This window comes from Urocitellus parryii, chromosome 9, assembly GCF_045843805.1.
Source record: "Urocitellus parryii isolate mUroPar1 chromosome 9, mUroPar1.hap1, whole genome shotgun sequence".
Classification (NCBI taxonomy): Eukaryota; Metazoa; Chordata; class Mammalia; order Rodentia; family Sciuridae; genus Urocitellus; species Urocitellus parryii.
Genome location: NC_135539.1, coordinates 141,295,286 through 141,322,351, shown reverse-complemented (window position 1 = coordinate 141,322,351; position 27,066 = coordinate 141,295,286). Strand labels below are relative to the sequence as shown.

General features: G+C 46.1%; 1 protein-coding gene across 3 annotated transcripts; it reads left to right on the top strand.

Moving 5' to 3' along the window:
- The first annotated feature begins 5,124 nt into the window (after nt 1-5,124).
- Nucleotides 5,125-25,931, top strand: LOC113194234 (flavin containing dimethylaniline monoxygenase 3). Of its 3 annotated transcripts, XM_026405248.2 has the most exons (10): nt 5,125-5,238; nt 6,323-6,460; nt 11,326-11,514; nt 14,936-15,098; nt 15,719-15,861; nt 18,641-18,840; nt 21,264-21,619; nt 23,684-23,756; nt 24,417-24,794; nt 25,666-25,931. In XM_026405248.2, exons 2-9 carry the CDS (start codon nt 6,329-6,331, stop codon nt 24,757-24,759), a joined length of 1,599 nt encoding a protein of 532 aa, XP_026261033.2. In that variant the 5' UTR covers nt 5,125-5,238; nt 6,323-6,328; the 3' UTR covers nt 24,760-24,794; nt 25,666-25,931. The 3 variants fall into 3 exon arrangements, with proteins under 3 accessions (XP_026261033.2, XP_026261034.2, XP_026261032.2); XM_026405249.2 differs by having other exon boundaries at nt 6,327-6,460; nt 24,417-25,931; XM_026405247.2 differs by having other exon boundaries at nt 24,417-25,931.
- Nucleotides 25,932-27,066: the final 1,135 nt, after the last annotated feature.

Sequence of the window (27,066 nt, the reverse complement as noted above, 5' to 3'; positions counted from 1 at the left end):
AACCTGAATAGACATTCCTCAGAAAACACACAAACAGTTCTATGAAAATATTCAACGTCACTAGTTACCAGGAAAATGCAAATCAAAACCACAGCAAGCGATCACTTACCCTAGTTAAAATAGACATTATCAAAAAGACAAAAAATATCAATTACCGGCATGGATATGGAAAAAGGGGAACTTGGGCACTAATGGTGGGAATGTGAATTAGTAGTCATTGCTAATACTTTTTCCATTGCTATAACAAAAACTCCTGCAACTGGGAATTAATAAAGAAAAAAAGGTCTCGTTCGCCTCCCATTTTGGAGATTTGGGAGCATGGTGCTGACGTATGCTCAGGCTGATGGGAGCCCCATGGCTGTCACCTGGTGGGCAGCATGTATATTTGAATGCATGTGAGAGGAAGAGGTCAGGGAGTGGGGAAGAGTCATTTGGCTCTTCCGTAACTTGTGAGAACTAGCCAGAGTCCTATAAGAACTATGCAAATTCCTTCTGAGGACAGCACCTACAGTGATTTGTCACCTGTCAACCTGTCACACTGAGGACCAAGCTCCCAACCCATGAAGCACTGGGGGACACCCTCAAGCCCTGTCCAGTCAGTAGCAAGTATTACAGAAAACTGTATGAGATTCCTCAGAATATGAAAACGCACCCGTAAGGTCCAGCCATCACCGTACTGTTTTCCATAATACCACTTGGTGTATTCCCAAAGGCAAGAAATCAAGATGTCAGGATGGGTCTCCCACATTCAGTGTAGCACTGTGCACAATAGCCAAGAGAAAGAACCAGCCCAGGTGTCTGTCACCGGTGAATGTGGACAGAAAGGGCCGTGTGTGTACACCACAGAAGAGAACTCAGCCGCTGCAAACCGTGGAGGGTGAATGAAACCTGATTGCTTGTGGCAACATGGATGACCTGGAGCAATCTGTGTTGAAATAAGCCAGGCACAGAAAGCCCAATTCCACATGAGCTCACTTAGAAGCAAAACCTGTGAAATGAAAAGACGTTGATCTCATGGAGGTAGAGAGCAGATATGTGGGTGAGAGGCCAGGAAGGGAGACTGGTCAATGGGTACATAGTCACAGGAAGGCAGGAGAAATAAGTTCTGATAGCCCTCTGTACAGTAGGGTAGCTGTGGTTATCAATATTGCAATTAATATTCAAAAGAGCTAGAAAAGAGGACTTTTAAAATGATAAATGTATGAGGAGGTGGATGAAAAATACAGTGATCTGATTATGATCATGCACAATGTACGTATGTATTTAAGCACTGCACTCTACTCCATGACAGGTACGATCTTTTTAACGATTTTTAAAAACGTTTATAAAGGACTGGAGGAATCAGCAAGGCCTGCTCTTTGCCCTTCATCTCTTCCACCACGTAAGGCACCTCGTGGTGGCAACTGGAGGATACAGGCCCTCTGCAGCCCCTGCACCTGCCAGCACTTGGACCTGGGACCTTCCGAGCCTCCAGAACCGGGAGGGAAAAACAAAACCAAAACTTGTTTAAAAATCACTCATTGTCAGTTTGCTATGGCAGCACAACTGTAGTGAATAATGCCGTATTATATACTTGACATCTGCTAAAGGAGGCCGTTAAGTGCCCTCACCCCCCCCCCCACACACACACACAAGTAACAATAGGTGAGGCTAATCACTCCGATTGTGTTGACCATCTTACACGGTATGCGCATTTCCACAAACTCATGCTATTTAATTCTCAGCCACAGAGAAACAAGAGATGCTGCACACCTTAAAATGGAGAAAATAAGAAGTGTTGTACATCTTCAATATATACACTTATTTGTTGGCTGTCCTTCAATAAAGCTTGAAAAAAAATTAAGGAAATTGATGCTGCTCTACAAGGAGGTACGAGAAAGTTTGACAGGACTGGATTCATATCAGTTTTCATCAATGAACAGCTGCAGATTTAACAGTGGATCCCAGTCTAGTGGTGTAGACACTGGTCCCGGTACACAGCGACCAGAGGAAGACCACCACAGGAAAAGCAGCCAGCCACTCCACATTCTCTCCCTAGCATTTGCTCCAGACTTTACTACTGCACAGACCCAGAAGCCAGTCTGTCCTAGAGCAGGACACCCCAAAGCTGTTATCATCATTGATAGGAAAAATATATGCAGAATAATTTACAACCGCCTGACATGCCAACGTCGTGGGTCCGGGTACAGAAAATTGTGTGATCAGAGCAGAATTATTTTGGACACAGTTTGATAACTAGATTATTCCAGCTAAAATGGAATGTGTGTATTTCTACTTGCTGACGTAATCAATCTCCCTTTAGAGACAAAACTGATGTCTTAGCAAGTCAAGTAGGTAGGTTTTGATAGGGTCTTTATTTTACATCCAACTGTGCAGTCACTGTCCACCAGTCTATTTCTCCACCCTGGACAGTAATCGTGGCAGGAGCTCAGTAGCAGCTCTTGCTCAAAGCACAGAGGTGGTTACTGCACACCTGGTATTTGTGTTCACCTCTATGACTCTGGAGTGCCAGGCCTTCTCTTCCTGGGGACTCACACGGAGGTGGCTCAGGTGGAAAGTACACCTCACTGAGCAAACAGCCTATGTCGCAACTTTTCATAAATATAACTCTTTGAATAACTTAAAGATGCACTTATTGGATTACTAACAGATGATAAATCCTGTAAAAATTACTTTTAAAATGTTGGTAAGGTTTCGTTTGAGGCCGTCCTGGTTCATCTGAATTGTCAACTTGATGACATCAAGAGATGGAATTAAGAGGCTGCTGGGTGTGTGGGTGAGGATGTCCCCAGGAATTATGGGCCTGTGGGACAGCACACCGAGAGGGAGGCCCATCCTAAATGTGGGCAGCACAGTCAACGGGCTGGGGGCCTGGAGGGAATAGAAGGTGAAGATCAAGAGAGTCCTGCTCCTTCACTGTTCCCCAGCAGACTCTGGCCAGTGACTCTCCAGGGAGCTCCCGTCCATCCTGGACTGCAGCTACATCATGGTCCCTCTTGTTCTGAGCCTCCAGCTTCTTGGACTGAGCAGTGACCGGTTCCTCCAGTTCTCCACCTTGCAGATGGCCACCGGGTCTACCCAGCTTCTGTTCCTGGAGGCCCATCAAATAAATCCCCTTTGGATAATCACGGATCTGTAACTCCTGTTGGTTTTGTTCCTCTAGAGAACCCTCTGACAGGTTAATTACCTAATCAAGCTTTGTAAATGCTTGACAAATACCTTTTAAACACATGGACTCTCTTTCAAGAATATAAGGCATTTACATACATATCATTAAAAAAATATGTGTTGTATTTAGTCCCATCTGCTGATGGTGTGATGCTCAGGTTCAGTATGTGTGTTCACTCAAGCAGAGCAACCCTGAAAGCCATTTTGAAAATTTCCACTATGACTTGGAATGAGTCTTCTAATGGGGTTCTCTTCAGATTGCTAGTGGTTTCCATTCCGTGAAGGTAGCTGCTGTGTGTAGTGCACACAGGCTTCTGACCATTATTCTCATCAAATCCTCCGAAGGCGAGGCTGACTCCTGGTACCTTCTACCCAGAACAGTATATTCAAGTATTATATCAATATTAACCAGTAAACGCTGGTGATATTTTCCTCAACAGCATTAGTTCCCAGGCCTTCTCCCTTCACTCACAATCTGTTTGGCACTGTCTGCCTCTCCCTCTGAATCCCGGGATTTTCTCCTATTTGGGACTCTCCTACCTCTCCAACGAGGCCAGATTAGCTTTTCTAGCTCCTTCTCTATGGCTCTCTGAAGAGTCTGGTTCAATGTCTTTGACTTCCTGACCCCTCAAGAACACACCCTCCCCCAGTTTCAACCATAAAATCCCAGACCCATGGCAGTCAGGGGTTGAGCATAAGTCACTTTAAATTCCTTCTCAGGATAATTTTGTGTCTGCAAAGTGGCAAACATTTTCTTTTTAAGAAAAAGAAATTCTTTCCATATTTACCCTTCAACAATACCCCTTAGGCGTGAAATGCACCTGGAAATATAAATTCTACTTTGTTCTTCTATTCAGGTACATATGTCTGAATAAGAACGCCCATTTTGGGAAATCAATGACCTCATAAAGCAGAACTCAAGAGACTTTCTTAGAGCAAACTCGTCTTGATGGTAATGTACACGACAGTCAGACTAACGCACATCTGTTGTTATTCACAAATTTGGGGCCTTGGTTTATTTATTTGTTTAACCTTTAAACCTTCATTTTACATCTCTCTTGGTCACTATGGCAGCTGGTTGAGGTTCACCTCTAAGTAAGCAGGTAAGTCAACAGTTGGAAAGGTGCAGTCCCCACCAGGTCTCCTACCTGGGGGGAACAGGAGTGCAGTGAATACCTCTGTCCACTAGAGGGAGCACTATAGGAGCAAATTGAATTGCAAGAGGCATCCTCAATTTTCATTTGGAAATTCCCATAAAATTCTTCTAAGACCCAGTTGCAAGCTCTTAGTTTGAAGCTTGTAAGTCTGCTCACTTCTCAGAAGAGCCTCAAAAGCCCTGAGCAATGGTTCCCTTGAACATTGTGCTTCTTCTGAAGCCTAGTTAATCGGTGGCCAAGTTTGGCCCCACTTGTCCCTGTGACTTACAATCTAAGAGTGGTTTATGTGGCAGAGAAAAGGCACCTTGGCTGCTGGCTCTCTCAGCTCAGAGCCTAACTTCCCACAGCCTTTGATGGGCTACTGCGAGCGCCCCACTGAGGAACTGGGAACAAGGAAAAGGAAGTGGGCTTTGAGGGCCGGGGAGGTGGCTCAAGTGGTAGCGCGCCTGCCCGGGGCACTGGGTTCGATCCTCAGCACCACATAAAAATAAAATAAAGATATTAAAACATTCTCCCTCTTTCTCTCTCTTAAAAAAAAAGTGAGCTTTGAAACCCCACATTATGGGATTTGAGGGGACAATGACAAACCTCCTGGGAGGGAGGAACAGGCAGACTCCTGGAGCCAGGAGTCTGGGGCACTCCCCTAGCTGGTGTTCACCAGGACTGACAGGAATGTGGGGCCGGAGACCAGAGACAGGCCCTACGCCCCACAGGTCACAGGATGGGGTGTGCTTGTTTCCCTACCTCTTTAAGAACAGCTCCTCCCTTTTCCAATAACCCTCCAGAATCCGGGAGGGGAGCATTTGCTCTTTAAAATCGCCCAGGACAGACAGGACTTGGACCTACAGGAGAAGACCGAGAAAAGGCGAGAGGAGGGAAGGACTGGTGCTGTGAAGGGCTGAACCGGAGCTTGGTACGGGAAGGGGCACAGCTGTGGGTCTAGCCGGTGTGTGGCTGGGAGGAGAAGGACATCCGGTCCAGGCAGATGCTGGGTTTTGTTTTTATGCACTTGGTGACTCTATCTAGAAAGTAAGGAAGAAATAGAGAGAAAAGTAGCAGTGGAGTCTGACGATAGTCTCAGGAACAGGGGAGGCTGGGAAGTGTAAGTTTTTAGAAGGAAGGGGCTGGCTCCATGGCATGTGGAGATGTAAACCCCCCAGTCTACGTCAAGTAGAATGAGAAGGCAGGTGTGAGTGTGAGTGTGTGTGTGTGTGTGTGTGTGTGGAGCTGGCCCCTGCGTCTGCAGGTTCCACACCTGAGGATTCATCCAACCATGGCTGGGTGGTCCTCTGATGGCTAGATCTGGTCCCAACACACACAAGGCTTTTTTTCTTGTCATTATTCCTTAAACAATACAGGGCACAGTGATACACATAGCACTTGTGTAATATCAGATATTAATAGTAACATCAATGATTTAAAGTATCCAGGAGGATGTGCATGGATTAGATACAAATAGTAGGCCATTTCATATAAGGGACTTGAGAATCTGCAGATTGGGGTGTCCAGGGTGGGGTGGAGGCCTGGAAACAACTCTCCAGGGTACTGAGGGTGGCCGCACGCACACACACACATAAACACTGGTTTCTTCACTCAGGCCTTCATGCACAGGAGGTGGCTGGGTGCTGGGTGTGTGGCTTAGTTGTGACTCTCCTTTCCTTTCTTCTGCTCATTCTCTTTGGTAAGAGTGAATGACAAAAGGCCAAACACAAAAAAAGATGAATTATCTGTATATAAATTATATATATATGATGGATCATCAGTCTCTCAGTTTTGGAGATTAGACTAAAAGAGTTTCATGTCTTGGAAGAAAACATTTTCTTTGGAAATTGGAGACATACAGAATATAGTTTGATTACTAACCAGAGTTCTGAAGTCTTTTTTTTTTTTCATACTGTTTTCTTGGGTGCAAAAAGAAATATTTTTATTATGCCAAAAAGCAACACACAAAAAATACGTTTTCAGGAATACTGATGCAATCAATGTCCTTTGCCCAGGCAGCCATGGGGCGGAGAGTGGCCATCGTTGGAGCCGGTGTCAGTGGCTTGGCTGCCATCAGGAGCTGTCTGGAGGAGGGGCTGGAGCCCATCTGCTTCGAGAGGAGCGATGACGTGGGCGGCCTGTGGAAGTTCTCGGTGAGTGGGCCAGGGTTCGGGAGGCCGGCGAGCAGAGGGGAGGTGAGCAGCACACTGTCCAACACGGCTTCCAAACTGGCCACCTGGTAGTTAAAATCCCTACTGGAATCCTCAAACTAGGTCAGGCTGGGAAGCAAACTCCTCTCAAGTTAGAGGTCACCTAGGCAACAGGCTACCTTTGGAAGTTGGCCTTGTGAGCCAGAACTCACCTCTGGGTAAATCATTAATAACCGCCATTTGGATATGAAATCCAGGGTCAAATATTGGTTAGGTTTATATTATACACGCATATAAGTATTTCACTCATTTAGAAAACCCGAGGCTACCAAAGGTCCTCCTAGTGATTCTGTCCACAGACTTTAAAGTTTCGGGTGCCTTTGCTCTTGGGTGGTCACCTCTGCCGAGCATTATTTGGCTGTGGGGCTGGGGTCATTTCTGGGCGCTCTGTCCTGTTCCCTTGGTTGAGTCTGTAGTCATGCCAATGCCATGGTCTCAGTGACGCTGCAGCTTTGTAGTGTACTTTGAAGTTGGTGACCGGACCCTTCCAGCTTTGTTCTTTTTGCTCAAGATTGGGGCGGGGCTACTCAAGGTCTCTTGCACTTCCCTGTGGATTTTAGATTATTGTCTCTAGTTCTGTGAGGGATGACATTGGTATGTTGATGTGGATTTCACTGAATTTGTAAATTGCTTTGGGTAGTATGGACATTTTAACATTTAATTCTCTCCATCCATGAACATGGGAGGTCTTCCTATGTTTGACTAGTCCTGTTTAATTTCTTTCATGAGACTGTGCCATTTTGATTGAAGAGGTCTTGGGGTTGTAGCTCAGTGGTTGAGCACTTGCCTGGCATGTGTGAGGCCCTGGGTTTGATCCTCAGCACCACATAAAAAAATAAAATAAATAAAACAAAGATATTGTAACCATCTACAACTAAAAAAATGTTTTAAAAAAAATTATACATAGGTTGTTGTCATTGTAAATGAGACTCCTCTCATGATTTCTTTCTCAGCAACCTCATTATTGGTTGGAAAAGGGACAGCTTCTTTAGTAAAAGGTGTTTTGCAAACTGGTATTCACATGCAGAATGTTGAAATTTGACCCCTCTTGCCCTTTGAAAATTAAACTCAAAGTGGATCAAAGACCTAACCTGTAAGACCTAGCACCATAAAAGTATAAGAAGAAAACACACAAAAACACTTCAAGACACTGGTATAGGGGAACCAGCCTAGGTGTCCGATAGCAGGTGAGTGGGGAAAGAAAATGTGCTGTATATACACCTAGTGGAACATTATTCAGCCTTATAAAGAATGGTAGCCTCTCATTTGCAGCAAAATGTATGGAACCAGAGGACATTATATTAAGTGAAGTCATCAGACACAGACGAATTCTGCTGTTCTTTCTCATTTGTGGTTATTAAAAAAAATCATGATGTATGTAGTGATTCCTGGAGGCTGGGAAGAGCAGGGACAGGGAGGAGCATAGGAAGTTTGACAACAGGCACCCACGCACAATTAGAATAAGTTCTAGTGTTCTACAGAACAGTGTGGGAGCCACAGCTCACTATGCCCTATTCTAGATCTATGAGTTACTGGCATAGAGGAGCTTGAAGGCTCACAACGCAAAGTAATGACAAGGAGACGGGAAGTTCATCACCCGGACTTGAACAGCATGTATAACACCCGCACACTGAAATATCACCCTGGGATGTGCACCATTATTACACATCAGTCACAAGGTCATTTAAAATGTCAAGCCAGGCATTATGGTGCACGCCCATGATCCCGGCTACTCAGGTATTTGAGGTCAGCCTAGGAAACTTTGCAAGATCCTATTTAAAAAAAAAAAAGTATAAAGAAATGGAAATTTTAACTGCTTTGATTTGTCATTACACAGTGTATACATGTATTGAATCATCACACTGCACCCTATCAATCTGTATAATTGAAATATTTTTTTGAATTTAAAAATTAAGGAGTTTCAGGTGCTGACTTTGGCCTGGTAAAACCACATAATCAATGAGACAGCTGTGTGACAAAATAAGTGTGGATGCCCGTCTCATCATCCATCATGGAAACCCACCAGCAGATACCCACAAATGTACTCATCAAACGTCCTGATCCCTGGGGCCTGTGGAAGTTGCCTTATAAGAGAAAGGGATGTTTGTGCTGGGATTAAGTTTAAAATATCGAGATGGAGCCGGGCACAGTGGAACACACCTCAATCCCAGCAACCAGGGAGGTTTAGGCAGTAGGATTGTGAGCTTGAAGCCAGCCCCAGCAACTTAGTGAGGCCTTAAGCAACTTAGTGAGACCCTGTCTTTAAATAAAAAACAAAAAAGGGCTGGGGTGTGGTTCAGTGGTAAAGCATCCCTGGGTTCAATCCTCGAGATATATATAGAGAGAGAGATAGATAGATATTATATATATATTTGAAGATGCACAGAGGAAGCACAGGCCCAGGAACACAGGTGGCATCTGGACACAAAGAAGCCAAGGAATGCTGGTGTGCACAGAGCTCTGAGGGGCAAGGAGTGGCTCCTCTCCTGAGCCTCTGGAAACCAGCATGGCCCTGCTGACTTTGGGGCCCAGAGATGCTGATTTCTGATTGCTGACCTCCAGAACTACAGGAAAACCAATCCTGTTCTTTAGGCCACCGTGCTGATGGTAATTTACTACAGTAGCCACAAGAAACAAATGGAGTGACATACTCAGGGGTTCCTAACTCTTTCACCCCCACCAGGGGGTTACAGATCACAAATGCTGTGGGAACAGCAGTGCTTCTCAGCCACCCAGGACTCTGCAGCCACACCCCTGTACCCAGGTTGTATTTCCAAATTCCATCCATTTTATATTTTCATTACCTTTAATTTCTGAAGTCCGCGTTTTACAATCTCTCAACTGTCTTTTTCTTTCAGAAGGCGTCAGATGTGAGAAACTAAGGGTGCAGACAGTTGACATTTGCTGCTATTTCCTAGAGCACTTTCCTCTGCCCACCTAGTTCTTCTAAACCTGATTCAAACCCAAATAGCATAATTCCCTATCCTTTGAGCACAGAGAAAATAAGGTGCTTCATGACCAGGCCACAGGTGAAATGTCTTTCTTTCTCAGAGCTCTCCAAATAATATATCGGTGAATTTCAAGGATATAGGCAAGAAGTTTCATGGATGGGGCTCTTTTCTCTGCATTCACCCTTTCTTAACTTCCTCTGTATCTTTTCTAGTTTAAAAATAGGAGGAATGTCTATTGTTGGAAATGTTTGGGATCAGAAGGTTTTAGGGTGGATTTTTTTCAGAGTTTGGAATATTTGCATATATACAATGAGATGCCTTGGAGATGAGATCTGCGTCTAAACACAAAATTCATCTGTTCCTAATGTGCACCTTACACATGTAGTGAAAAGGCAATTCTGTGCAATATTTTACTGTTCCTGTGTTTCATCTGCAACCCGTCATGTAAGCACAAATGTGGAATTTCCCACCTGCAATGTCTATGTTGGCCTTTGAAGAGTTTCAGATTTGAAAGCTTCTCAGATTTTGCATTTTCAGGTTGAGATGCTCAAGTTGTATCAACTTATTCCCTGATGTGTATTCTCTAATTTATTGATATAGCTTCCATCCAACTTCCTGAATTCACTGAATTACTTACCAGGCTGCAGACATGCTGGCTTTGGGCATGCGTGCAACATTCTAATTTGTACTAAACATTCATATTCTGGGGGTCCTAACAGCTGTGAGTTGCATGAACCCTAATTAGAGACTCGCAGTGCTCGGTACTTGTCATTATGAACCAGCAACAGGAAGATCTGCAGTTGATCTTTCATCAAAATCCAGTTTGCTGATTGATTGTTGGGGGAGCTGCTGAGATAGAAAGGCCCTTTGGCTGTGCCGTGGTCACAGAGTGCCAAGGTGGCCCCACAGAGCCGTATCAAGGTTCGTCTCTTCTTAACCTAAGATGGATTTTCCGTTTGATGCCTTTCACTCCTGTCACTGTCTTGCATGCAGAGCTCCCAGCACTATCAGGTGTGTCGCAGGAGTCTCGCACAGTGACCTTTGACTTCTGTTTGTCTCACTCTGTACTGGGACTGCCCGCCTTCGCTGAACAGCTCCTTGGGTGCTTTTAAAGCTCCTGGCCAACGCTCTCAGAGTGGGACAGACTCTGTTGGTAAAGTGCCCCAGTTGATTCCAGCATGTGGCCAAGATGAGAACCACAACACGGGGTCCTGATCTTCTCGTCACTGTCATTCCTTAATGTTCTTTTTCTTTCTTCATCATCACTTCATGGCCTCTCTAAGATTTTAGAAGGGTGGTTCTTTCTATAGCTTCTCAGAATTAGTAGAACCAATTTGGATACTTTTTTCATTTCCGAAAGTTAAAACTTTGTTGCCTACGTAAGTACCATAAATGCAATGTGTTTGGCTCAAAATAGATACTTGATATATGGTGGAAAGCTCAATTTTTGAAAGATTAAATTTTAAAGTGTTAACACTGACATATCTTATAAATAGTTGGCAATCACCTGTCACTGTTTGCTGTTATACATTGAACGCTCATTTATAAACTGGTCACTCATGCTCACGAGGTGACACATTGAAATCATTCAAGATTGAAATTTGGAAAACATCCATCACCATGTTTAATGCCTGGAGGAGATGAAATAATTCTAGTTACACATTTCTTAAAGGACATAATGAAACTAGTTCCCTTAGAAAATATGTGAAGAGAAGCCCGTCCTTCCACATTCTGTGGAAGATTTGCGCGAGTGAAGTTGACTTATGTGTGGTCTTACTGAGTCTCCCTGTGGGTGATGGTGTAGAACTGCTGTGAATACGGTCAGAACACTCAGGTGCCTATTTCCTTCACTCACAGGAACGTGTGGAGGAGGGCAGGGCGAGCATCTACCCATCTGTCTTTGCCAACTCTTCCAAGGAGATGATGTGCTTTCCAGACTTCCCCTATCCTGAGGACTTCCCCGTCTTCATGCACAACCGCAAGCTCCAGGAATACATCACCTCATTTGCCAGAGAAAAGGGCCTTCTAAAACACATACAATTTGAGGTAAGAAACAGCTGACCTTAGGGTCCTGATGAAGAAGTTCCATTTTTCTTTTAACTATTCTTTTCCTATTTGACAACATTTTAAATAGGGTGGCTTCTCCAATCCCAGATTCAGAGAACATAACTTATTGTCTATAACACATGAGAAATTTACAAATATTTGACGACATAAAATTCTTGGACCAAAATGGCACTAACTCAGAAATCAATAACAAATAAATAAATGCAAGATATCCAGAAATTTAGAAATTAAAGACTCTTAGTCAGGTGCACTGGTGCATGCCTATAATCCCAGTGATTCAGGAGGCTGAGGTGGGAGGATTGCAAGCTTGAGGCCAGCTTTACACAACTTAGTGAGACCCTGTCTCAAATAAAAAATAAAAAGGGTTGGGGATGTGGCTGAGTGATTAACCACCCCTGTGTTCAATTGCTGTCACACACAAAAAAAACCCATTTTTCTAAATAACATATGGGTCAAAGAAGAAATTTAATGAAAATTTTAAAATATCTAGAACTGAATATTTAGACTGTATGCATTAGTACTTGAGCTATCCTTTCATGAAGTTATAAACTTAAATGTTTGCAATAGAAAGTGAGAAAGGTTTAAAAGTCATAAGCTAAGGAATTTTAAGAAATTTATAGAAGAAAAACATAATGAACCCAAAGAGAATAGAATGAAAGTGATAATAAAGTATTAATTAAATAGAAAGCAAAATTGAAAGTACATCCTTTGAAAAGTCTAATAAAATAAGCAACAGACAAATAGATGGAAAAAAATGAGTCAAGACAAACAAATAACATTGAGGAAGAAAAAGTAGACAGAATAGATATAGGTAAAATTTAAAAATATAACCAGAATACTGTAAAAGTGTTTGCTAAATAATATTTTGATTTGTTTAAATCTTTAAAATCTTTTTTAAAAATGTTTTTTAGTTGTAGGTGGACACAATACCTTTATTTTATTTATTTATATGTGGTGCTAAGGATAGAACCCAGTGCCTCACATGTGCTAGGTGAGTGCTCTACTATTGAGCCACAACCCCAACCCCTTAAAATCTTTTTTAACATACCAAAATTCACTCAAGAAGAAGTAGAAAGCCTGATAAGTCTTTGGTGATTTGTAATTTTTGACTCAGAAACTAGAAATCTTCCATAAAGAAAGTAAGGAGATAGTTCCATAAATGAGTACTTTCAAATTTGCAATGAACAAATTATTTCAGTATTTTACAAATTCCTTCAGAAGTTAAAAATAGGTGTTTTCCAAACTTACCTATAACATTATAACCTTAATATCAAATGCAGAAGACTGGGGTTGTGGCTCAGTGGTAGAGCGCTTGCCTAGCATGTGTGAAGCCCTGGGTTTGATTCTCAGCACCACATTTAAATAAATAAAATAAAGGTCCAAAAAATTTTTAATTAAAAACAAATTTAAAAAATATATCAAATTGGGCTGGGGGTGTGGCTCAAGCGATAGGGTGCTCTCCTGGCATGTGTGGGGCGCTGGGTTCAATCCTCAGCACCACATAAAAATAAAATAAAGATGTTGTGTCCACCGAAAACTAAAAAATAAATATTTAAAAATCTCTTTCTCTCTCTCTCTCTCTCTCAAAAAAAAAAAAATCAAATGCAGAAAATGTAAATACGAAATAGGCCAGTCTCCCTCCAGAAAATCAATCCAAAAATCCTTCAAAAATGATAGCAACAGTCTTTATTGAATTGAGTTTGGTCTAAGGATGCAAGATTTTAATATTATAAAATATAAAGATGTAATCCAGTATAAAAACCTATCATAGGAAGAAAATCATGTTTAACAAATTCAAAAAAGACATTAGCTTAAACTCAACACCCATTTGTGTTTGAAAGAAAGATATTTTAAAAAAGGAGAAAATTCTCACCAAACCAAGATTAGAAGGGACTTTTCTTGACCCCTGAAAATATCCACGAACATTGTCTTCAGTCTGCACTATTCAATATGGCAGCCTCCAGTCACATTGGAAAAAGATGTGTTTGAAGTGTAAAACGCACACTGGATTCCAACATCTTGCTATGAAAAAATATGAACTACTTCACTAACAAATTTTATTTTGATTACATACTGAAACTCTACTGGAGTGACTATTACAGGTTAAATCATACATTTTTTCACTCTTAAATGTGATTGCTGGAAATTCTTAAATTATATATGTTGTGCATATGATATCACTAGTGGACAGTTCTGTGCTGAAGAGCAAACAGAAACATTTCCCTCAAAATCCAGAAGGTGAGGACTCCTAATTATTATTACTTCTCTTCAATAATCTGAAATTTAAGAAACAATGGAGTAAATAAAGAAAAATAAAAGGAATGACCCAACTTGGAAGAAAAGCATCGTGATTGTAGATGATATGATCGTCTGTGTACTAAATCCAAAGGAATCTACAAAAATATTAGAATTCGTAGAAATACAAAAAAGTTAGGCAAGGAAGTAGCCCACAAACTCAACATACAGAAATCAATTACATTTCTGTAAGCCAGCAGCAAACAGAAACCATGATCCAAAACAGGAATGATTTACAGTAGCCTAAATAAGTAGGTAGATAGATAAATAAATAATGTGATTCTAAAGAATAATGTACAAGATCTGATGGGTTCATATGTGACTGTCTTATTATTTTACTTCTTAAGTAGAGTGTCATACACGTGTGTGTTCTCTCATAGGTATGAAATACTACATAATAAAATCTCTAAGAACAATTAATACCAAATAAAAAAAATTATCCTTTCAATATAACCAGAAGAATTGAAAGATTTTTTAAAAAGAAGGAGCAGGCAGCCATTTAGCCATGACTAAAGGCTCACCGATGACGGGGACTGGCGCTGCTCGGCACAGTCCCAGCAGCCTCCCCTCCCCTGGGAGGCCCGGGAGGTTTAGACCTTCTCCCTCGGCCCACGGAACCAGAGATCTGGACGTGTGCTTTTACGAACTTCCTAGGCAACTCTGACACCTAAGAAAGCCTGAGAGAAACTTGTGTCCTGGATATAGATGATGTCTCTCACTTTAATACAACACTAATATTAACAGTGGAATGTCTAGAGGTTAGGATGCGGCTGCTGTTGCAAAGAGTGCTAGCTACCAGGGTGCTTCTGTGTGGCATGTGCCTCTTGTGAACTATGACTGAACTCACTGTTATATCTCAAAGAGTGTCCTTCTTGCACTGCAGAAAGTACTGGTGGTACACTACAAACCGTGCGAGAATAAAAAGCACACACCCACGCCACATGCCATGTTTTGATTTCTTTGAAGAGAATTTTGAATTTTGAATATGAATCTTACTAATGAATTTTTCCTAAGCCACTATCTATTAAGAGTATTTTTCATACTATTTCTTCCAAATCTACCTATGAGCATAGAAAAGAAGGCTTTCTTTTTGTATTTCTCTTAGACACTTGTATCCAGTATAAGAAAGCGTCCTGATTTCTCAACTACTGGCCAATGGGATGTTGAAACTGAAAAGAACGGTAAAAAAGAGTCGGCTGTCTTTGATGCTGTTATGATCTGTTCTGGACATCATGTATACCCCAATCTACCAAAAGACTCCTTTCCAGGTAAGTCTGAAACGTCGGCCACCATCTACAAATTTGACAAAAAGGATTAAACTAATGATGTTTGTATTACTATGACTTCTGATGCTATAATAGAATACTTGAGGCTTTGGACACATTAACAAATAAAAATGCATTTGGCTCATGATTCTGGCTAGAAGATCCAAGTGTCATGGTGCTAGCATTCTAGCAAGGGACCCTTCGCTGCACCATCACACAGCACAGAAATGGAAAGGGAGCCAGCCATTTGCCAAAAGAGTAGATTCCGTGGTGGGACAGAAGCAAGAGGGACTGGGGAGCCTGGCTTGCTCTCATGGAAATAAACACTCCACCAGACCAGCACTACCTGCTTCCAAGGGCAGCGCCCCCAGGGGCCACATCTCCTCCTTCATGGTCCCCCTCTTGAGGGCCCCACCTCCTCTCACCCCGCCACATTGGGGACCAGACACCCAGCACAGAATCCTTTGGGGGGCACACTCTACCCATACCCAAGTGTCTTTTTTCTTCAAATAAAATGCCAAGGTCAAAGGACCTTCCTGCTCTATCTAAAAGAGCATTAGAATTCCCCCTTGCTGTGACTTTACCCCCCTGGTTAAAGGAAACGTCTCCCACTTGTTGTGCAGGTCTGGAGCACTTCGGGGGCCAGTGCTTCCACAGCAGGGAGTACAAGGACCCGGGCCTGTGGAAGGGGAAGCGAGTGCTGGTGATTGGCCTGGGGAACTCAGGCTCTGACATTGCCATAGAGCTCAGTCGCGTGGCTGAAAAGGTACCGCCCCACACAACCAGGGCCAGCACAGAAGCACATGACGACATTGAGAGGTGGGGTCTGCAATGGGGAGGGGGCACCTGGTGAAAGCTAAGAGGTGTTTCACGAGGCCCAGCTTCCTAGGTGACAGGCAGGGGCAAGGAGTGATGCTGGCATCCAACAATCTTTTTTTGGGGGGGGTGGGGGGGACAACCAGGGATCGAACATAGGGGCACCCAGCCACATCCCCAGCCCTATTTTGTATTTTATTTAGCTACACAGAGTCTCACTGAGTTGCTGAGTGCCTTGCTTTTTGCTGAGGCTGACTTTGAATTTATGGTCCTCCTGCCTCAGCCTCCCGAGCCGCTGGGATGACAGGTGTGCACCACCACACCTGGCCCAGTGGGCTTTCTTCAACACATTGGTGCCTCACACCTGTCTGATTGACTCCTCTAAAACTGAAGTGGATTCAGGGTCAAGGTCATGACTCTGAGACTCTTGGGCAACTCGTTCACTGCCTCGGGGTCTCAGGTTCCTCATGCTGCATCCGAGGGTATCTGTTGGAAGCCTCCTGGGTGCCGGGCACTGGGGTGCGTGTTGGAGGGAGCGAGAAACACAGCAGACATTGGCCTTACGTGGAACTCCGTCTAGTGCAAAAAGACACGTGGAATAAGTAAATGCTCAAATGTGCAAGTTAAAGCTGTGAAAGGACTAGAAAGTCAAGAGACAGCCTGTCACCAGGCCATCAGTCGAGGACGCCTACTTCCTGGGGCAACTGGAAGGACCTGATGACCTGTACGCTGAGAACTAGAAGCTGAGAGAGAGGCAGATGTCAGAAAGTCTGGAGGCCAGGGGCTCCATGTCTCACAGTCCTGTGGCTGCAGCTCAGGGGTTTGGGAAGGACGAGCTGAGGAGAGGCGGGGGAAGATGGAGAAGATGGTGACCTGGGTCCTCAGGGAATGAGCTCATACAGATGTCACCTGCTAGCTTGGGCAGATTCTGTAAGGATTGGCACTTGGAATCCCAGAGATAGGAATCACATCTCCGGATGTCATAGGTCCCCAACCTGGGTCATCCCAAGAGATGCCCTGGCCATCCACTACACATGTCCACCTTGACCTCGTGGTGCTGCGGTCACTGAAGTGGGGTGATGGTGACGGGACACAGGGAGTGAACACACGTCCTGTGTGCCTGTTTACCAAACTACGAGGCACAGGGAGGAACACAGGAACTCGGCCCCACGGCCTCTCTTCCAAGGAATCTAAGATCTAGCTCACCATCGAGTGCGGATCCAACATGACGGCAAGAGCTCAGCAGAAGGGGTGACCGCAGTGTAGGGGCTGCCACTGGAGGAAAGGGCAGATGCCAGGACCCAGTGCCTAAGTGACTGCAGAGCTGGAGGCCTCACAGCAGGTGGACCAGAGCCCGTCCTCGACAGATCATGGGCTCACGGTGGAGGAGGCAGACTCTGCGCTTGGAGCGCTCATGGCAGGAGCAGAGGCGTGAAGACAGGAGGAGCCGCGCACTCTCACTGCTGAGACTCCTCCAGCTGGATGGAGGCTCTCACCCCTGCGACCTGCGTCCTGCACCACGGTGCTCAACACCTGCGTGGAGAGGAGTCCTGGGAGGGTGGACGACGGGAGCTCGCTTCACCCTGCCATTTACAGGAAGGGACTGAGGACCAGAGCTGCCCTCGTCTTCGTGGAGGCCCGAAAGGACTGGAGCTGAAATTCTGGTCTTCCGATGCCAAAAACCGAGGAGCTGCAGGAACTGAGTCGGGAAAGAAAGGGTGGGGTCGGGGGACGACGTCTTTTCAAGGACTTCAACAGCAGGCTCAATAATCAGAAATCATCCACAAGGAAAGGCAAATATTGAAGCCTCCTGAGCTAAGGAAAGGTATGATGAGACCACCACGGTGCCGTGGACTTTGTGTTTGTCCCCATGATGGATGACCGGGAAGAAAGACCATTTCCAAGGCTCTCAATTCATTGATCTTCCGTCTTTTGCTGTTTGTCTAGCCTCCCTTATAAGAAATGCCTTTAAATGACACTTTATATAAAAATGTTTTTTTTTTTTTTTTTTTTAAGAAAAGGGAAAAAAACGACACTGTTTGGGATGAACAAAACCTGAGCAGGTGCCACATGCTCAGTGCTATTAGCCACGTTGTGAAGGTGGTAGCATTAAATCAGCCCTCGCACACATGTCGTGTGGAGGCACTGCTCCTCCCCAGGCTGACACCAGGAAGCCAGGATGTGAGCCTATGGCTTTCCAGTTCCAAATTCCCTCCTTCTTTTAGGACGGAGGCAGGCGTTTTCATTCAAAACCCCCGCTGTTAGGTCATGGTTGCTTGTCTGTGGATGGCAGCGGTCAGGGAAGCTCTCAAGGAATCACGGCTGGGATTCCGTTATCCGGCACCTAAGCCAGGGAAGACTGGGTTAAAATGTGAGCACTTGCCCGCACCCACCAGCAGGGCAGCTGACCTCAGGTGAATGAGCTCCCGTGAATGCTCTGGGAGTGCTCTCGGGATCCCTTTGAGATTTTCCCAAGTCGAGGTGACTGACGGTCTGAGCCTTTTACACCTGCATGGGCCAGTCACTGCCTGCAGGGGACTCAGGAAGGGCACAAGACCTCGAGGGAGACCCATCACTTCAGCCAAAGCAGCTCCCAAAGAGGGCTGGGCGCTGAGGGATTCCTGCAGCAGCACCCGGGGAGCCGGGTGATGACCCCGTTCTGACAGGGGAAGCGCATCGCATCGTCCACTGTGAATGTGCAGCTCTCATGGTTGACTTGGTGTTTGCAGGTCGTCATCAGCTCCAGAAGTGGCTCCTGGGTGCTGAGCCGGGTCTGGGACGATGGCTACCCCTGGGACATGGTGTTCATCACGCGCTTTCAGACGTTCCTCAAGAACAGCTTGCCCACAGCCATCTCCGACTGGTGGTACATGAAGCAGATGAACTCAAAGTTCAAGCACGAGAACTACGGCTTGATGCCTCTAAACGGGTAACGTAGCGGGACGTGGTGTTTCTGCTGAGTTGTTTCAGTGTCAACCACCCTGAAAGTGTGTGGTAATCACAAAGCAAATCAAAATATTGGTGTAGTGATCACATTTCCTACATCAGAGGATCAAGAGCTGCCAGTCTTAGGAGTGATTTCCACCCACCCTCCGTAGCAGATTTACTCGACGGCACAGTCCCACAAGGCTTAAGCAATCGGTTCCTACGATAATCATAATAGCACTTAATGTTTTAAGCACTTAATTCATGTCAGAGTCTTCTGAAGCCTCTGCTAGGCTCCAACGTGTATTATCTCATTTTATCCACACAACTCTGAAGAGAGCTCCATTAGCATCCCCATTTTAGAGACAAGGAAACTGGGGTTCAATGTAGTTGGTAACTTTACCGAAGTCCCTCAGCCAGCAAGTAGAAGTAGCATTCAAAACAGCCAGATCTGCTGGCTCCAGAGCCCCTTGGCCACGTGCTCGCTGCCTCACACTGAGTGGCAAAGTCAAACAAGGCAAGAGAGCTTTCCCCGGGGACACTCTCATTGCACACCCCCAGCCGGTCCCCCTCACTGAACTATGGCCACATCTGGAGCTTCCTCCTCAGTGGCTCCTCTAACTCCTCCGAGCCCACCTCACGGTAAGAAATGACTCTGATGTGGAGTGAAAACCAAACCTCAGAGTGAATTCATTAATCCATAAGTATCCATTGAGCATTTATTACCTGCCAGTCCCCGGTTAGGTCCCGTGGATACAGCAACAAGTAACAGGAACCCGACGAGCTAGAAAGAGTGGCCCTCGTGGGTGGGCTGCCATGAGAAGAAAGGGCCAGCAAGGCGGTGGCCCGTGCCATCAGGACAGTTTCCATCAGGGTCCTCAGCGGGGACCTCAGAAGAGGAGTTTGAGGGAGACTTCGGAGGTGAGGGATGGGCCTGGGGGTGTGCAGGCGAGGGCATGGCCCGCTGCCTGGGGACATGGTGGCAGGATCAACCTGACTCCTGGGAAGGGGAGAAAGGCTGCAGAGGAGCCAGCCGTGGGACCTAGTGGGCACTGTGGGGAGTGACAGGAAGCCATAGGCATCTGAGCATGTCAGGGACGAGATCTAAGTTGGCACTGGAGGTCACTCCACTGCTGTGGTCGCCACCCCATGCAGAGGGCAGAGCCGGCAGCAGTAAAGGACCAGTTCAGAACTACTGTCACACCCAGATGACAGGATGGCGGCTTGGACACGGCTTGCCAGCAGCAGTGAGGGGTCAGAAGTGGCAGATTCCAAGGGAGCCCAAGGCAGACCCAGACAGGATCTTCTGTTGGGCTGGATCAAGGGTGTGAGAGCAAGGAGGCGCTGGAGGACAGAGCAGGGTGGGGTTGACACTCGCTGGCGGGGGAGAAGCCTGCGGGGAAGCAGGGGTCTCATCTGAGACAGAGGAGCTCAGGATGCCCAGCACCTGCTGCCACATAATAACTGGCCCCTTCCTCCAGTTCCACAGTGAGCTCAGACGATCTGTGTCCACTAGGGATGTTATTGAGTAAAAAATAGTGGAACTCGCTCTTTTCAGACTTCCAGGGCCCAAAACTTCAGACCGGCCCCCTCCTTTCCTGGCCAACGAGATTCCTAGGTGCCCTGTCCCTCACCTGGGGGAGCTCAGGCCTTGTCCCTCTGTGACAGCCCAGCTGCACTAACCCACCTTCCACCTTCTTTCTCCTGTTGGACTTTCTTTGTATTACAACGGTCAGGCTGGAGTTTACTAGAAGCAGCAGCTGACATTTTTCAGCACTGGATCCCATGCTAGAGACTGCAAAATTCTTCATGTTATTCAGGTCTCCCAGCCACCTGAGGCAGGTATGAGTGTTAGTACCAGACGAGAAAAATGAGGCACAGAGAATCTAAGAACCCTTGATTTTATCCAGGTTCACAGGTAATAAATAGGTAGCAAAGAAAAAGTACAAGCAGCAGGCACTCTCACATTAGGACTTTTCCCTAGAAGGAAAAGGAGTATTCACCGGGTTTCACTCGGGTCTCAGGCCAGAGAGGCTGGAATTAGGGAGGGGAGGGACGCTCACTCCTCTTGAGCATAGGATTGTAACTTGGGCTCTGAAAGGAGAAAAGGCAAATGATGGGAAATGGTTGTAAAGGCAAAGCTCGATTTAGGGGGAATGGGCTATAAAGCACACCGTCTCATTCTGGTTGGGTGTGGGGTTGGTTCATGCTTGGATTTGGAACGAGTGAGGGATGGGCGAGAAGGGGAGCCGCATAGAAAACAGATCCGGGGTCAGCCAAGCTGCCTCCCTGAGGTTTTGTTTTTTTAACTGTTGGTTACTCCACAGCTCAGAAAAAATATCCTGGGTGGTGTTCTCCTTCCCTGTCAATCTGTGTATGACCCAGGGGGAATGTTGCAGTTCTAATGCTTGTCTCCGTGTCCTACAGAGCCCTGAGGAAGGAGCCCGTGTTCAATGATGACCTCCCGGCCCACATCCTCTGCGGCAGGGTCTCTATCAAGCCTAATGTGAAGAAGTTCACAGAGACCTCGGCCATTTTTGAGGATGGGACGGTGTTTGAGGCCATCGATTGCGTCATCTTCGCCACAGGCTACAGTAATGCCTACCCCTTCCTTGACGACTCCATCATCAAAAGCAGGAACAACGAGGTCACCTTGTACAAAGGCATCTTCCCCCCTCAGCTCGAGAAGTCGACCTTGGCTGTGATTGGCCTGGTCCAGTCCCTGGGGGCTGCCATCCCCACAACGGACCTGCAGGCCCGCTGGGCAACCCGTGTCATAAAGGGTAAGCAGCCAGAGTTCAGGGACGGGTGCCCATGACAAGGTCATTGAGTCCCTGAGAAAACCCTGGTCCTCGTCACAAGGATCCCATCTGGTTTGGGGCATCTGTGACTCCATGTTCTTCAGTGCTCTGTTTTATAAGCCACTGAACTCTACCACGTGGGACTATGATGTGCAGTAGTAAGAGATGGTTAGGGAAGCTTTTTGTCACTTATGATTCCTTCCAGCTGATAGTCACCAGCGGTCATTCATGAAGAACACCCGAGTTCTTAATCTGAAGTGCATGACAGCTTCATAAAATTGTGATTTCAAAATTCAGTGGGATGACATCGCTTGGAAGGTTAATAGGAAAAGGCGCTTCAAGCCCATATCCAGCCCGCTCAGGTGTCCACGGCCATGGTCAGCCTGGTGCTAGGTTTGCTACCATCATCTTCCCTCTGTGTGTCCGTGAAGGAGAAGCAGTGCATGATCAGAGGCAGAGAGTGCTAGGTGTGGCCCAGGGTCCATTTCTAAGATAGAAGAGGACTGACTTTCTACGTTATTAAAAAAAAGAAAAAGATGGCCGGGAAGGAAGGCCATCAGTGTCCTCCAGTGGCGGGCCCTGGGGTCAGATGCGCTGAACTTCTGCAGTTGTGTGCAGAGGCACATCACAAGACTAAGTAGGCTCCCGTGATTAGAGGGGAACAAAGGACGTCAAAGTTCATTGCATAAAGTGGAGTTGCACCTTGAGCCATTAAATTTCTGGATGAGAAAGGCTGGGTGGCCCGCTGCCTTTTACAGCCATCTCTGAGGCTCCTGGTCCTACCACGGCTTATGGGGTTTAAAGATCCTTCCACTCACAGGAACTTGGAGGCTACCTCTCCCCATCCTGGCCCCCCCTCACCACCAGGCCTCCCACCCTCAGTGATCTCCCTGCAACTCCCTGACTCCCCCCACCCCAGGCAGAGGGTGCTGCTGCCCAGAGGCTGATGTTGCTCGGGGAGGTGGCAGACAGGAAGACAATGGCTTGAGGTTGCCCTTGGTGCCACCCAGGGCTCAGGCCCAGAGAGACTGGAACCTAAGGAAGGGGTGGACAGGAATTGTAACTTGGGCTCTACAGAAAGGGAACACTCAGACTTAGGACAGATAGGAAATAACGCCAGCAGCCTCTTTTGGGAGAACCAGAGGACCAGGACATCAGGGCCAGTAAGAAGCAGCCCAATGGCAGCAGCTGGTGGACCACGAACACAGTAGGTTTCTTCCCAAATCTCTTCCTGCCCAAGGACAAGACGGGTTCCCAGGTGTGGAAGCAGCTGCTCAGTGACCCCACCTCTCAGGAGTGACGGAAGGGGTCACTGAGCAGCTGTGCCTGTGGGGCCTGAGCCACCGGACCTAAGCTTAATTCTTTCCAAAGTGATTCCAAGATCGCCAAAGAAGCCATCCTAAATTGGAAGGGTCTCTGGACAGAAACCATTCGGGCTTATTTCGGAGAACTCTGTCAACCTTTGTGAGCAGCTCCATGTCAGATCTTGTTTTCTGAGGCTCTTCTGTGTTCTTGATGACTTGGGGACAATACATGTTCTTTATTTTCAGGAAGACCTGTGGGTGGTCCATGGGAGCCTGGAGGCTTCACTAAATTCTGTATCTTACTTGCTGGAAATTCCCTCTTCCAGCAAAGCAGAATTATTTCCTATGGAGTTTTGTTTGGTTGTTTTTTTAAAAAATATTGAAAAAACATCCTGCCAGTTCTCCTCTGTGTGGCTTTAAAATATGACTGAAAAATTAGAATATCATCCCTGAAACTGATATAAAACATCTGGTAGTCAGTTTAAGAATAAAGATAAAGCTGATCAGACGGTGGTTTTGAATTATTGTGAGGTGTCTCAGTTCTGAGAAGACGAGGAGTGGAAGCGGATCACTGTCTGTCTCAGAAATCACCTGTTCATGTCTTCAGCATTTTATTTTACTAAACCGAAAAAAAAAAACGGGAATAATGAATGTGTCTTTTAACTTGTTAACAAGGGAAAGTGGGAGGCTCTGGCTACACGAGAGTTGTTCACCTGTTGTCTTTTCTTTCCATCTCTCTCAGGAACTTGTAGTTTGCCTTCTAGGAATGACATGATGAGTGACATTGATGAGAAAATGGGGAAGAAGCTCAAATGGTAAGAGCGCCCGTTGTTGACGAGGTCCAGGGGCGTGGGAATCTGTGGGACTCCTTGTCTCAAAGGGTCCTAAATGAGGTCATCAGGGTGACAGCTAGGAGCCACATCCGTCTCGCGGAGAAGAGCTAGTGAAAATCTACTGTTAAACGTAGACACAAGGTGACTAGCAGGTGGGGAATCTGCGTGTCAAGGTCAGTTGTGTCCCTCTGGGTCTCTGGTAATGCCTCCCAGAAAAGAGACCCAGGGATGATCAGAAATCAAAGGCGCTGAGCTCCCAGCTGTGGAGTTCTGTCCTCTGGCCCGGGCACCCTTCAAGGTGGCGATGATCCTTCAGATGCCTGATAGAAACGATTCACCAACACGGGGATGGGATGGCAACGCCCCCCTCCCAGCTCTGTCCCTGATTAACTTGAGCAAAGGACAATTTATCTGTTTGCCAATGGGGATAAAAAATGCCCTTCTCAGCTGCCCTGCAACATGGAGGATTTCCAAATGAGGTCAGTATGCAGGTTCTAAGACAAAACTTCAGTGTAGGCTGAACAAGCAATCGAAGACTGATGCTGGTGTACCCCGGGAAAGGAGGGGGCACCCTCCCTGTTCCTGTTCTAAATCAGGTTTGGCTTTGGTCACCCACGGTAGCGTTTCCTCCCCTGCCTCTAGGTTCGGCAAGAGCGAGACCATACAGACGGACTACATCGTTTACATGGACGAACTCGCCTCCTTCATTGGGGTGAAGCCCAGCATCCCGTGGCTGTTCCTCACGGATCCCAGATTGGCCGTGGAAGTTTTCTTCGGCCCCTGCAGCCCCTACCAGTTCAGGCTGGTGGGCCCAGGGAAGTGGCCAGGAGCCAGGAACGCCATCCTGACCCAGTGGGACCGGACACTGAGGCCCACGAAGACGCGCGCAGTGGGGGAGATGCGGAAGCCTAGCCTGCCCACCCAGCTCTTCAAGTTCCTGGCTCTTCCCCTTCTGCTCCTTGCTGTTTTCCTTGCGTGGGTCTAACCACCATTCCTGCCAGAGTCTCTGGGTTACTACTGGTAGGAACTTAGCTATTTAAAAATTGAGATTTCACACACCCTGCATTCCTGTTGGGGATCATTTGCAGCACCCTGCACTGCAGACACTGGGGGGTGAATCAGTTGCTTCCTAGGCTTTTAAGGAGACCCTTTCAGATTCATGTCACGGTCTCAGCAGATCATTAGCTATTTCTCCTTCCTTTCCACTCTCACTTCATGATCAGAATGGGCTTCTTCAGGTCTAAATCATCTCCTGAAACATTTCCTTCTTTAAACATTGTTTAAATAAGCGCTTCACATGTAATCAAATACAAATCAAGCAGAATCTTAGTTATCATGGATATTCCTAGGCTGCCTCCACCATTTGCAGGATCTAGAGGATGGTCTGGCTTTATGTTCTATTTTGTTTCATGCAGTCTGCTCTGGGCCATATCTCCTGTTTCCTAGCCAAGAAACAGCAGAGACCTGGCCAATGTACTGAGTTAACACAAAGTAGCTCATTTTATTCATGTTCTCAATCAGGAAATCAACTCTGCAAAGTGTAGCAACAAAATAACAACAACAATGAGCACAGTGCCACATGCACCTTTTAGTTGAACAGATAGGCTTTTCAAAAACTAAATGTTTTACCAAAACTGTAACCAAATCTAATTCAACTCTTATAAATTGAACTTCTGAGGTAACGTGATAAGACTAAGTTTTTATTTTAAAAAGTGAGAATTGATACATTTTATTTAAAAATGTGGTACTTATCATCTCTAAAGTCTGATATTATACTGGTTAAAGTGGTTTCAAAGGGCTCCTCCTCTTCCTCCTCTTCTTCCTGTTACTTCTGTCCTCTTTTTTCTTATCTTAAATTTGCCTTTTTTCCTTTTTCCTTCTGCTTCATCAGAAATGATGGAAGAGGAGAGTGTCCAACTCCAGAGGACTCTTGGACCTTCTGAGATGTCCCAGAGGCTAACCCCAAACTGTCTCCCCACAAGTGAGCACGTCCTCCAGATGCAAATACATGGCCACACTCAATCTTACCTGTCATCACCTCTCAGCACCCACAAGTCTCTGCTCAAATGTCAGCTTCCTCATCCTGCTCTGCAGAAATGCAGTCCCTGTAACTCTGTGCCTCCTGTCCTTTCACATTAAAGCATCTGACACAGCCGATATTTATTTGGGAATCACCTCTGTACCCTCATTGGAAGGTAAACGCTGTAAGAACTTGGATATTTTCTCTGTCTCTGTAACCCTGGTGCCTGGAATAGTACCTGGAAACTAGTCCCCAGCCAATAAATACCTGCTCGCTGTGTCGACCCAAGGTTTGCTCTGCCTCCTTCAAGTGTCCCAGACACAGAGCCTCGGTTGGGAAGGAATGAGGAACCACTGTGTGAGTTTTATTTTTGCTGAAGTTTGAATACAGTTGGCCCCCAGGTGGCACTGTCGGGAGGCTTTGGGTCACTGTGGCATGGGGCCCTTCTCTCCTCCGCTCCAGTTGGGGATGTCATCACTGCCTGCTCCTTCCTGCCTTTCCACCCTTGCCATCCACCATGATGTGACGCAGCCCAGACTAAGCCAGAGCCAGTTCTGTGTTCTTGAAGCCCCCACCTGCGAGGGGCCTCCGGGATACCTCAGGTATCCTGTTCAGGAACGGTGAGGTCCACAGATCAGAGACCACTGCCGCAGAAGAGTGTCACACTCGCAGATTCCCAAGCAGAGGGGCATCCCAGGGCACCAGAGGCCACAGGGTCAGACAGTGGGGAGAGAGACGGAGAAAAATAGGCAAAGCTTTCATTGTGGTTCTCGGGGAAGGAGTAGGCAAGGCAGGGTCAGGGGTGAGTTTTAATATGTGAGCAGTCTCTGGGGCTTGGGGGTTGTCCCCAGTTGCCCCATACTTGGCTCTGGAGTGACTGGGCAGAGGGACAGTTTCTGGGAGTTTGAGAACACAATAAAAGAAGTGGTTGGGGTAAGGGCTCTGGATCTTGGGGTTTTAGACAGGCAAACTCAGCAAGTGAGTCATTTGCTCTTTGGGAATTAGCTAGTCTTACAGGGACTATGATTTTAATTCATGTATGCATTAGGTATTTATGAAGCTGTTTCTGTGTGCTGGGTTTTATGCTAGGAGATGTACATTTTCTCTGCCTATGCAGTTTTTAGTCTGGGAGGATCAGCAAAGTCCCAACATGTTAGAGTATCAAAAACAAAGGTGGCAAAATAAACACTCTCCAGTTCCACTCCCCGCAACAGAAACCAACCACCCAACAACCACAAGAAAGAATAGCATCCCGAATAGCCCAGAATTCAA